Source organism: Ammospiza caudacuta, chromosome 7 (assembly GCF_027887145.1).
Source record: "Ammospiza caudacuta isolate bAmmCau1 chromosome 7, bAmmCau1.pri, whole genome shotgun sequence".
Classification (NCBI taxonomy): Eukaryota; Metazoa; Chordata; class Aves; order Passeriformes; family Passerellidae; genus Ammospiza; species Ammospiza caudacuta.
This window is the reverse complement of record NC_080599.1, coordinates 46,880,153-46,893,682: the sequence shown is the minus strand read 5'-3', so window position 1 is coordinate 46,893,682 and position 13,530 is coordinate 46,880,153. Positions and strand designations below refer to the sequence as shown.

Genomic DNA, 13,530 nt, shown 5'->3' with positions numbered 1-13,530 from the left:
TTTAAACCTTTTACTGGGAAGGATTCTTATGCAAGTTCACCACAGGTAAAGAAATCTCTGAAGGACTTCCAAGCTATGTAATTTTGGAGGACAAAGTGAAAAGGAATTCACTGAAGTTCCAGACTAAAAGCAGACTTCTCTTTTTAATGAAAAATGAGGCCACACTGAGGGGGTGATAAATCCCATTTCTCCTTCCCCTCAGCCCTTGCTTGGAAGGTGTTCCTGCTGCCTGGTGGTTCCTGCATGGATCCTGTGAGCAGAGGGCAGAAAGGTTTTCATCCTCAAAGAATCCCTGACCCTTTTGTCCACCCTGCCAACAGCCTGGATGTGGCAGCATTTTCCACAGGCACCTTGTCCAGCAGGAACTGCACAGAAACTCCAAACCTGTGCCCTTGGAGTCACCTGATGGCCCAAATTACCTTCCTCCCTCTCAAATGGGTTTAAATCGGACTGAGATATAAACCACAACAATCAGTCTGTAATCAAGGTTTGCATAAATGGAAGTAAATGTTTAAAATGTTCAGGATTTTGAGAAAATTACTCCTCTTTAATTGGAAAAATCAGGGCTTCTATCACCCCTTTTACAGTTAGAAAACCCGAAGAAATTTCTGCAAATATGCAGCAAAACAGAAATGCTTAAAGATGACCAACTGCCTGGATTTAGCCTACTCAAAACTCCTGTACTTAAAACCAACCCAAATTCAACATGAACAAATGCAGTTTCCAAGCAATGAACTCGATTTCATGAAAGCTCTGCTATCAAACAGCAGCATGTCAACCTGATTAAAGTGGAGCACAGTGCAGTTAGCATGTGATGGACTGACCAGCTCGTGATTTTGGCTACTTCAAAGGACAGGAAAAGGTCCCATGACCAGCTTGAGGAGAGTTATTCAGGGCAAAAACAGTGTTTTGGATCTAGACAGACTCTTTTTGTACAGAACACCGTGAACAAACCTTCTTCCTTTTGCTGCTTCCAGCTGATTCCCAGCTCCTGTTTAAAGCCCATCATTAAACACTGGTGTGGCAGAAACGTAGAAGAAGATGAGGACAAGATAAGAGGCACATTTGGAGTTTTGCCTTCTCTGTTTTTACCAAAAGTAGCAGAAAACTCAGGAGTAAGAGCATGAATGAGGGATGTGGGACTCCAGGTGCTCTCCAAAATGCAGTTTATTGTATCCAAGGCATTACAGCAGTCCAGGGCTGTGGGTGACAGAGCTGTGCCTACAGCTGTCAGCTCCAGCTGCAGGCAGGCCTGGACATTCTTAGTTTAGGTTACAATGCATTATATACTTTAATTTTGGTTCCAATGCATTATACACTTTTCTTTGCTGAGCATCTTCATACAGCAGAACCAATCTATACCTTCACTTTTACCTACAGCCCATCATAACTACTGTAATTACCATATTCACGTCACTGTTCTCCAATCACTAAAAGTCAGTACATTACAGTTTAAGCTAGAAGTTGTTTTTCAGTTTTCTTGCAGTGGAAAATTCTGAGACCTTTTTCTACTTGCCACATTTGCTGCCTTGTTTGCCTGTGCTATCTTTCTGCTTGGTAAAAACATCTTCTTGTTTGGGGTGGGTTTATCCTTTGCTCTAAGCCATACAAACCCCTTCTAACTCACACACCCTTTGCCTCCTTGGTTATCCAGTGAGACTGGCGCAGCAATTCTTTTCTTCTATACCAAAACTTGCTGCCATCTCTATTCCTTCTTCAGACTGAACATTAAAAAAATCTTTCTGCCAAGCATCTGTGAGACTTCCTTGTCAAACTTTCATCCTTCCCAACACTCAGGCTACTTTGCAAAGAAACCTCTGTTTCCTTCGCAGATTAAAAGACAGCACGAGGAGTTCCAGGATTCCATACTCACTCCATCATGGAAGGGGGGATGGTGCAGCAGTCCTGGATGGCAGTCAGGGGTGAGGTGAGGTGGGCAGTGTACGAGGCTTCCACCACCTGCTTGTTCCGATTCACCACGTCCAGGTAGCGGTTGAACTTCTCACGGATTTTTTTTGCCAACTGAAAAAAAATAAAACAAAACATAAGGAATTTTTTAAAATCAACCCGGTTTCTCTGTATTACCCCATTCCTTAACAAGCAATCAGAACCTGTGTTAAAGACAATTTTTTTTTTCTGATTTGCTCATTGTGCTTTTATTTTAGTGGCTTAAGCAAGAAGTCAAGTAATTAATATTGGCTGCAGCAAGGAGACCATATAAGAAAACAAAATACATTTACCATCCAGCAATGGATGCTTCAACAGTTTTACATGTGTGAAAAGTGTGATTTCCATTACACAAACTTCCCTTTCACTAAGAACTGACAGCTGGATGTGACACTGGTGCTTGGTCCAAGGCCTGACAGGGATGTGATGGAGAATAAACCAGGCCACAAGTGAATTTATTGAAGTTCTATACATGGACACTTCAGGAAAGCCCAAATAATGGTGTTAGAGATGCCTTCACTGTACAGAACAGCTACTGCTCCAGGAGCAAAGAGCCAACAGCAAATCTCCCACTGATGGGAGCAACCTCTGGATCCAAGGAACCCAAATAACCCCAAATGCTGCCCTGAATATTCCTCTGTTCCTCAGCAGCCTCTTCAGCAGGTGGATCTGTGCAGAAGTATTTCACCACCTCTCCCATGGAGATTTGGGCAAAATAACCACCCCAGCTTTTGCTTTCCAGCTGCATTCCCTGCTGCTTTCCTGGGAGGCTGAGCAGTGCCTGGGTGGTTTCCCCGTCGATCCAGAGCTCACTGTGCCTTCTCACAATCCACAGCTTCAACCACAAACAGAACAATCTCTAACTGATGTTACACTATAGCAGCAAGAAAATAATGACAAAAGTCTTGCACCAGTGAAATTCCTCCTGAAGCCTTTTGTTGTCAGAGGGACTCCTTATAAATCAGGACAAGGTTTAGAGGTGACACCGTGATTTGAAAGAGGCAATTTTGCTCCTTTCAGAAAGTGAAAACAAACAGGTTGTGGCCCCTCCCATGCAATTCTAAGATCATTAAAAAGATAGGGTGGTTCACTTTGGAAATAGCGAATTTGGTACTTCAGCCCTTCCTTTTAAATCCTTCTGCAAAAAATTAAAATAAAGGTAAAATTAATGATTTTTTTTTTTTCTGGCAAATACTCCCAAGCTGATATGATCTGAGGGCTGGTGGTGCCTGTGGCATCTCTGCCCTCTCCATGCCAGGCAGATTCCAGGCACTGGGAAGGGCTGAGCCTGCTGGGACACATCCCAGGCTGCTGGAGTGCCTGTGCTGTGACAGAAGAGCTCGTTTGTGTCCCTTCATTAGGCACTTCACAGCGAGCCTGACTAATGAGTGCCAGGGAAAAGGGGAAAGGAAAATCTGTGGCTGCTCCTGGAGCAGACGTGACAGTGAACACAGTTACCAGGAGGCATCAGGTTTCACAAGGAACATTTACTGAGGTCTTCACTTCTGGTCTTTCCTCAAAGGCAGGAATTGATGAAATGGATCAGGACTTTTTATTTGGCTCTGCATATTCTGCATCCCTTTCACACCAACCAATTACATATTTAATAATCAGCCAATCACAAACGAAAAAATCTTCTCTTAAGCAACAAACAGAGGTGTTGGATAATCAGAAATACTGCTTTGCATTTCTGCAAAGTTCTCCAGAGCTAAATGATCTCCTCAATCCACAGCACTCCTGCTCCCTGCACACCCCAAACCCTGCAGGGATGATTGAACAGTGCTGCTGCTCTTGTGTGCTGGCAAACAGCCCTGGATTCTCCAGATCCCTGCACTAACAAATGTCTCTCCTAACTCTCACCAACAGGCCCTTTTGTCATGATTTACTCGGTTCTGAGGGGCACGAGGCCTCCCTGATAACAGCACTGCCCCGCCTGCCTGCTCCAGGGAATGCTGGGGACCGTGACAGGGCTCCAAGGAGCACAGGTTTAATAGCACCCTGCTCAAATGACTTGCAGAATTACACCTAATTAGTTCTGTGGAATGATTTATTGCCAAGGCACCAGAGGACTGCTAATGGGCTCCTCCATGTTAGGCATCCAGCACTATTAAATTGTTCCCAGTTGTTAGGATAATAAGCTGTTGGGGAGATCCTTCTCTTGTTTCCAGTAAGCTTTCTTTGTGTCTGGCTGTACCCCTCAAATGTGTTCTTCAGAAGTGGATTCTCCTGGAATTGTTTAAAACCCACCATTAAAAACTGGTGTGGGAGAAATGTAGAAGAAGATGAGGATAAGGTAAGAGGCACCTTTGGAGTTTTGCCTTCTCTGGTTTTATCCAAAGTAGCAGAAAACTCAGTCTATTTTGCAAAGAAATCCTCATTTTCTTTGGTAGATAAATGCCAGCATGAGGATTTCCAGAATTTCATACTCACTCCATCATGGATGGGGGAATAGTGCAGCAGTCATACAGCACAAATTGTTTGTGCTCTCAAACAAACACAAGCCAAGTTTCCTTAATCAAAGCATTTAGATTTGGTGCATACAAAGTTCTCCTCTCAGGCTGGGCAACTGAAATGCCAAGGCAAACCAGATATTTCAATCTGAGATTTCCCTCTCGGTTTCCCTACCTGAAATCAGGAAGAGGGGAGAGAGCTGAAGTTTGCTGAGCATCATTAACAGTCATAACACCATCACAGGGCCCCAGAACAAAAGGCCTCTGGTTTGGAATCAGAGCAGCTCTCTGATAAATGAATGCTGCTCAAGCTGAGGGTTTGGTGTTGATGAGTTTTCACCTTCTAAGTTGAACGATAAAAGCACCCCACAGCCTTTGAATTTCACCCTGCTGTGCCGAGTCTAAAGATCTGACAAATGTGTTTTTCAGAAGATCCTGTACTTCAGAAGCTGACAAAAAGCAAATGCTTTGTTCCCAACGTGCGTCTCCCATGGAAAAAGCTCTGCATGGCTCAAAGTCACTCCGTTATTTTTCTGGAAGGGGATCCAGCCCTGGTCAGGGCGGGAGTCAAGTGCGTGTCAGCAGCGAGGGATCTGAAACCTCGCAGAGCTCCAGACACCGTCCCTGCCCACAGCTGCAGCATCTCACTTGGTCTAATCTAAAGAACTCTAAAAATACTGCCCTCTGATACCGAGACAATGCTCCCAACAATCCACACCGCTTCAAAACCAGCAAACTCAATAAAGTCACCGAGGACAAGATGATCCAAAAATAATTTTCCATTGAAAAGTTCTTCAAATGAATAAACTGTGATAAGAAACTGAGGGTAAACCACCAATGAAATACTAGAAACAAATGGTTCTAATTAATCAAACTGAGAAGCACCACCCAGATGAAGCCTAACAAAACAAACCTTTCTTCCATAGCTGGGCTTCACTTCCCTCCCAAATTTTCTTTATTCCCCTTGGAGGGTGATGCACTCGGCTGCTGGAGCCTGTCACAGTAAAAGCTGCAGGCTTAAATCACCTTCTCCTCTTTCTAAATAAAAACCTGAAGTTTTTATCCAGCACATAGCCTGCTTTCTTTAACCTGCCTGGAGCTGGAGAGCTGCTGGATGCTGACGGATGCCAGACCCACAAAACCTCCAAAGTAGAGAAAGAGAGATAACAAATAATGAAAGGACAGAAGGCTGAACTATGAAACCGTGCTTACATAATTGCTGAAGTATTTTTAAGGCAAAATGGAAAATCCTGCCCTCAGTCAGGCACAGGAAAGGGGCAGGGGTGTCCCACACCTGGGTGGGTACCAAGTGTGACAGACATTTCCTGCTCCCACAGAAATCTTCCAATTCACCCATTTTAATGGAGACTGAAATCAATCTGGATACCTTGAGATTGACATAAATATTATTATCCCACACAAAGTGCTCTTTGCCTCATCTCAAAAACAGCAGCAAGGGGCAGCCTCTGTGGGCATTTTTCAGATTTCTGTGTTTTTCTCCTTGATTTGAATAAACAAAACAATGAGCAGAGAGTGCTGTCTGTGAACAATGCAGCCATTAGCCCTGTTTTCCCTGGATTTCCTCTGGCAGCTGACACGCAGCCAAAGCCCTTGGGTTTGCAGACAGGTTGGACTGTAACACCTGTTTCTATTACTGCAGCACCCCTGGGTAATGCACTTCAATTGTCACCATCTCCACTGACAACCTTTCATCACAACATCACTGAGCTCCTCTAATTTTCCCAGAGACATTTCCCTCATTTGCATCATTCCCTCGAGCTTTTTTTAAAGCTTTTTCCCCCTCAAAGCTCCACAGCTCTGAAGTCTTCCCTTTGCAGGGAGCTCCAAGGTGAGGTTTTATTTCTGCTGCAGCTTGAAAGCCAAGGTATTTTTCATGTTTCCAAGCCTGTATATAAAATATGCATCAGTGGGGTGATGCCAGGATGGACTCACAGACAGGGATTTAACACTGTCAAGCTCTTTGGAAAGGATTGCTTACACATGGAAGAGTTGAGTTAGAATTTGGAGGTTTAAATTCCCTCTGTAAACCAGAAAAATCTGGAAAAAAGCCCCTCTCTCCAACACCTACCAGGGATTCATCGTCCTGCTGCTCTATCACAACTGTGCATCCACAGGTTCCTAATCTAGGAAACTTTTAATGTTATTTATTTTTCATCTACGTGGCTCACTGGTTTTGTACCAACCCTAAAGAGCCAGAGGTGAGCAGGGACATGGCTCAGGGAAGGATCACAGAATCACCTCCAGCTGCAGCCCACACCTCTGTTTTAAAGGATTCCAACCATTCATGGAATCCTGGAATGGTTTGGGTTGGGAGGGACCTCAAGGATCATCCTGTTCCACCCCATCATGGGCAGGGACACCTTCCACTGTCCCAGGCTGCTCCAGCCTGGCCTGGGACACTGGGATCCACAGCTTCTGTGGCCTCCCCACCCTCACATGGAACAATTTCTCCCTAAAATCCCATCTAAACCTCCCCTCCTTTAACTCAAGTCCATTCTCCCTTGTGGAAAGCCCCCATTCCTGCTTCTCTGCATGACACTGAGAATATATTCCATTATTGCAACCAGGATGCAGGAAACCACTTTCCAAAGTGCATTTTGTCACGGAAACCAGCACTCATTTGAGGTTTTCTACTGGCCAGTACCTTTGGCAAAGCCTCCCAAGACTTATTCCGAGGAAGATGTTAAACAGGATGCACAGCAAAACCTAGAGAGAGGTCACAATTCCTGAATCATTCTGGAAGTACATTAAACACACAATAATTGCCTTTTATTGTGAGGCTCACAATTTATTAATGTGTGTGAACACACCACGTTTCACAGCCAGGGAACGTGCTGTGCTCAACAGCTAAATGTAACTTTTTCAGCACATTTCAGATCTATTTCCTCCCCAAAGGCTTCTTTGCCCAGTCCAAAACCAACCAAACTAAAAATCCAACCCAATGGCAGCATGGCCTGAGCTTTTCAAGCCTTTTCTCCTCAAAATTGGTAAATCTACTCCTGTTTGAGAGCATTTCACCCCCTTTCCTGTGTGGAGCCCAGATCCCTGCTCCCCACATCACAGAAAGCAGATGTCTGGCAGGACACTGAACACACACTGACTTCCTTGAAATCAGCTAATGTAGATTTTCCCCTCATAAAACTCTTCCTGTCCCACTTTATTTACATCACTAGCGCACAGCACTGCATTCTCATTTCATATGAGAGCTCTCTGATACTGAAATAACTCCCAGGGAAGGAATCCAAGTCAGTTTTGGCCATTGCCATCCCATTTTTAATAACCTATATCAGGCAGAAAAGGTTTTATCTGTCAGGTGCCACAGTAATTCTGTAACTGCAGACATTAAAAGTGTAACCAGTTCAATGCTGAGAGGTAAAACTGCTCCTTGTGTGGCACAAAGCAAGCCAAAGGTATTGAACAGTTAGGCCTGAAGGCCAACAGCTGGAATCTTTCACTTTTTCAATAAACTGAGAGTCATCATTTACATGGTTTGGTACAAAAATCCCACCACCCCCACAACAATTCAGCGTTCTGCCAAAAAACCAAATCCCAGCTGACATAAAACTGTCATTAATTGCCTTTGGATATCAGTTGCTACGAAACTGTTAATGAATGAGCAAAGCAGAAATGAGATTTCTCTGGCAGGGGATTTCATCTGCTTACATTTGTTTGCCTTTGCTCAAGATGATCCCATTCAATGTCCCACTCTTACAAAATTCAGGTTCTGTTGCTGGGGATTCGTTAGGGCTAGAAGATCTGGTTATTAATGAACCAGAAGTGCTCAATTATTCTTCCATCCACTTCAGTGTAGAGCTTTTAAGCACAGTAATAACACTTGAGCAGAGCCCCGTTCTCTCCCCTGACAGCTCCAAATCCATCACCCCACCTCCAGTGTTTGGACAGCTCTTTAAATCCACTTGGGATGAACACAGACATCTGCTCTGGGAAACAAGGACTGTCTTTTCCTCAGCAGAGAATCCGTAGTCAGGACTTCAAAGAAGTTTTAATCCAGTTTCTTGGTTTCCCAAAAACAGTTTTGCCTTTCAAAAGCCATCTGATACGTCTGATCCAGCCCACATGGCCCTTCTGTGGTGCACAGACCACCCAGAAACACTCCTGGAAATGCTGCCCTACGCAGTACAGAGCCACAGGGCCCATCCGGGGGGATGCTGGGATGGGGTGGGATTTAAATTGTTAAACTCAGGTGACAATTACATTCCCATGGCCCCTCTGCTTGCAAGCACCCACCTGGGCATGCCAAAACCTCCAAAAAGCTGGGGAAGGGTCTGGGGATCCAGGAGGGGCTGAGGGAGCTGGGCAGGGGCTGCAGAATCCCTGAGGGAGCTGGGCAGGGGCTGCAGAATCCCTGAGGAGCTGGGCAGGGGCTCAGCCTGGAGCAAAGGAGGCTCAGGGGGCCCTTGTGGCTCTGCACAGCTCCTGACAGGAGGGGTTTGGGATCTGCTCCAGGGAACAGGGACAGGAGCAGAGGGAACGGCCCCAAGTTACACCAGAGGATGTTTAGATTGGATATTTGGGAATATTCTTCATAGAAAGGGTTCTCCAGACCTGGCACAGCTGCCCAGGTGTCCCCATCCCTGGAGGGATTTAAAATCCCTGTGGATGTGGCACTTGGAGACATGAGGTGGCCTTGGCAGTGCTGGACTCAATAGTCTTAAAGGTCTTTTCCAGCCTAAAAGTTCCTTACAATCCCACCTGAACCAGCTCTGCTTTGACTCTTTCCTCAGTAAAACAATTAAAGAAGACTGGAAATGTCACCATTTCCAGGAAGCACAACTGGGAGAGTTAATTATTTCTGTATTCCAGGAGCAGTGTGAGCCCACATGAACATGCCATGCACTGACCTGCTCTGGGAACCACAGTGGGGCTGCCTGAGGGCTGAACTGCAGCTCCCTCTTCCCCAGGGAAAGCCCCACTCTGAGGAGCTCTGGTTTTCCTGAACATTTAAACTGGTTTGAGAGGGGTCTAGGAAGGTCAGGTTACTCCTGAAGGCTGAGCAAGTCCATGCTCAGGCTGGGAAAAAAAGCTGGTTCTTTGTTCCATTTCTTTGACCAAAACCCATCACCTTTACCACAAACATAATTGGGACTTTAATTTCTGAAAGAATGAAACATGACCTACTTGATCTGTTTGAAAACTGATCCAAAATTAATTTTAAAAATATACACATGTATTCAAATGCAAACTGCCCATGTAGTATCTCAGTGTTAAATGTTGAAATGTGTTCCTGTAAAACCCCATAAAATTACAAATACCCCTCAAGCACACCTGTGATGCACCAGGCTGTGGCTGTCCCATATTCCCACATCATAACAATATTAATGGGTTTACTTTGAGTTTGAAATTCAAAAAGAGGCACTTCCAACGTGAAAGGCTGACAATTAAAGGGAGCTACTTCATTTTGTTTCCAAGAGACAGCCCCACACCAAGCAATGGAAAAGCTTTGCAGAATTCTCAACATCACCATCAGCACATGCACCCATCCCCATTTCCATCCTGCTCCTGGCAGTGATCTGAGGTTGGGACAGAAAGAATTCCCTGAGCTGACTCTGCCAGTGGAGGTGAAGGGGTTTTGGACTCACCTGCTGAACTTCGCTCTCTCCATTTGATATTTTCTCTGTGTACACGAAGGAGTTGAATATCCTCTGCAAGAAAAAGCAGAAAGGAAGCATGAGAGGCTCTTCTGTCACAAATGTCCCAGGAAAGCAGCTCCGGGGGCTGATGGGTGAGGAAATGGGGTCAGAGAAGGGCCTGGGGACTCTCCCAGTGCCAGGCTTCCCAAGGGAATCACGTCTCCATGTGGGATCTGCATGCAGAGGCTGACTTTGGAAGGCAAAGACATAACAGGTTTTTTTCCACATATCTGTTTATTTACCAAACTGACCTAAGGTGCTAAAAATAGTTCCACGTGCAAACTATGACCCTTCTTTTGCTAAACATTCAACCCAATATAACTACTTTTAAAAATGCTTCTTTCCAACTAAAACATGAGAGGCTGGGAGCCAGACTTAGACAAATTTAATATGTGGAAAAGAGACAAGTGAGACCCAAATTGAACACAACCAGATCAACCTCATTAATAGCAATAAAAAAGGAGATGTATCAGAAGACAGAAGTGAGAGCTGTGTCCTGCTGTGGGAAGCTCAGCTCCCAGGGGGACAGGTGACAGTCCTGCTGCCATCCCTGCTTACAGACACAGAGGAAAAAACACTCAACACCTTGTTATAGTCTGCTTGCAGATTGAAAAATAAGACTAGAAAGATTTGGGGTTACACCAACAGCTTTACTAAAAGGTTTGCCTGATCACCTGAGCTTCTCTTTCAAGATTCCCCACTGCCAAGGGCAGCTTTCCCTTTGGGGACCGTGGGGCCATCTGCACTGGAAAATGTACAATTGTACAAAATCCCCAAAATATTCCTTTGCTCTCTTAACAGCAATCAGTGGTATCAATAGCTGTAATGGCAATAAATGGAGGTTATTTAGGCTGTTTAGACATTTCTCCAGGGGAGCTGGGGGTTCACAGAGGGGATGGAGCCCAGTTCTGTCAGAGCTGAGTCACAGACGTGGCTACATCTGGCCAAGGACAGGGATTCCTGAACACCCTGGACTGCATTATCAGCACTAACAACTGCAATCACTAAAAAGTTCCAATTTCATCCAAATTCATCTCCCTGACAACTCTTGGAGTCCACAGCTCCAAGAGTTCTTTTGATGCAGGTTCAGCTGATTCCCTCCCAGCAGTTACAGGCAGCAAAACCAGCCTGGAAAATCCTTTGGTGTGCTCCCCATCATCGCTTGCCCTTATCCCTCTCCCTCCTGAGGACTTGAGGAATTTCAAAAATGTGAACTCTTCATTCTGAAGAAGCATTTGGAAGGGCAGCAATAAATCTCCTTGGCTTACAAGGCTCAGAGAGCCAAGAAGGGGGGGCAGGGGAGGGGGGAAAAAGGTTTCTACCCTTAAAAGCTGCCTGTACATCGAGACTTCATCGAGACCTTTGTTTAAAGTTCTGCTTGGGTACTTTAACTACAAACATGTTGGCTTTTTTCTTCCCTCCCTCATGAGATGAAAAGATAACTTAAACATCAGAAGGAAATACATTAAAGCATGTCATTTTGATGCAAAATGTTTTAAATGAATTGAATTTTTCTGTCCACGCAGCGTTTAGTGTGCAGACATCAAAAGGAACGAGGAGGAAATCAACTGTCAGCTCCTGAGAATGGAGCTTTCTGTCCCTAACACAAAGCTGACCTTCTTCCACCCTTTTCACATGTAGCCCATTTATGAACTAGCAAAATAATGCCAGGGAACATCGCCCATGGTTATGTAAGAGTCACGATGCCAGCAGGAATTTATTTGGCTTGGTTTTTAACCTATTTTGCTTGATTTTGAATTAGTTAATTTCTTTAAAATGCTCTGGTATATTCTGTTGTTTTAATTAAAAGCACCATGCATGGCTGAGAGGGGGGAGCAGGAATTCCTCAGTCAAACTAAACACACATAATGAGTAAACCAACAGCAAAAATCGAGTAAGGATTGAGAATCCAGCCCCGAGGCTACACACGAACTGCTCAGCCCCTGCCTGGGTCCAGTCCCTACTCAGGATATCTGCTCCCTATTCAAGAATTCCTGGGCACAATCCCACCCTAGGGGGAAAAAACATCTTTAAGCTAATTTCACTGACTTAAAAGTGCCCTAACTTTAGCCAGACAATCAGAGCTAAGTGGCAACCTCAAACGAAGTGGAGGGAACTTCACAGAGCAGAGAGAAAGTCAGCCCCACACACAACCTCAGGAAAACAGTCTAAATATTTAGGAGAACTTGCCCTGCAGTTTACACAGCCCATTAGCATCTGTACTTTATTCTCCCCACCCCTCTTGTTGAACTAGCTCTGTGGAGCAGATGGCAGCAGGCTCAGCTCCCTCACAGAACAATCCCACACGTGTTTAATGAGATGCTGGCCCAGTGTTATTGCCATAACCCATCAGCACTCACCCTCCCAATGCGGGAAGGCTGTGCTGGATCAGCATCTGGATCAGCATCTGGATCGGCACCCAGCCCTTCCTCTGGATCAGCATCCAGTCTTTTCCCTCATTCAGTATTCAGCCTTCCCTTTCTCTGGATCAGCACCCAGCCTTTGCTCTGGATCAGCACCCAGCCCTTCCCCAGCTCAGCATCTGCATCAGCACCCAGCCTTTCCCCTTATTCAGCATCCAGCCCTTCCTCTGGATCAGCATCCAGTCTTTTCTCTCATTCAGTATTCAGCCTTCCCTTCCTCTGGATCACCTTCCAGCCTTTCCCCTGGATCAGGATCCATCCCTTGCCCTGGTTCAGCCTTTTCCCTTGAGCTGCTTCTCCCCCAGCCATGGAATATCTCCACTCCCAAAATCCCAGCACACACATCCTCAAGCCCTCAAATGCCACCCTCTTTTCCTTCATTTGCCTTTGGATGCAGTAATTAACTGGGAAAACCCCTTTATTTTTACATTCTGGTGGAATTATCCCAGCACTGTAACTGAAGCAATGTCTACTTTCCAATTTATCCTGACACTTTCCACAACAGCAAGAGGACAAGTGGAAACAGCCTTAAACGGAGACAGGAGATTGAAGTTAGATACGAGACAAATTTTTTCATTGCTTTTGGGGTCAGGCATTGGGATAGGTTGCTCAGGGTGCTGCTGGAATCCCCATCCCTGAGGAGTTCTGGATCTGGGAGATGTGGTTTAATGTTCCAGCAGGGATGGGTCAACAGCTGGACTTGATGATGTTAAAGGTCTGTTCCAAACCTGATTATTCTCTAATTGTACCATTTTAAAACTTACTATAATCTTCCTAAAGATTCTTTTGGAATTATTCAGGCACTGGAGAGCCACAGCACCTGCCTGGCTGTACCTGCAGCTCTCTGCTCAGGTTTAGGCTCAGTGCAGCTCCCAGGGGCTGAGCACAAAGCCCTGAACCATCCCCGGGGCCTCTGGCAACACCCAAATCCTGGGCACATCACTGCTGCTCCTAACCCTGCCCTGAACCATCCCTGGGCCTCTGGCAACACCCAAATCCTGGGCACATCACTGCTGCTCCTAACCCTGCCCAGCCCTC

The 13,530-nt window shown here is 45.4% G+C and overlaps 1 protein-coding gene across 1 annotated transcript in view; it reads right to left on the bottom strand.

Moving 5' to 3' along the window:
• Positions 1 to 13,530, bottom strand: part of CACHD1 (cache domain containing 1) — a 91,104-nt gene that overhangs the window by 51,179 nt on the left and 26,395 nt on the right. Inside the window, exons 2-3 of the mRNA XM_058808446.1 lie at positions 10,019 to 10,081; positions 1,874 to 2,022 (exon numbers count right to left, since the gene is read on the bottom strand). Of these exons, the coding sequence (XP_058664429.1) occupies positions 1,874 to 2,022; positions 10,019 to 10,081 (212 nt within the window). The remainder of the gene's footprint in view (positions 1 to 1,873; positions 2,023 to 10,018; positions 10,082 to 13,530) is intronic.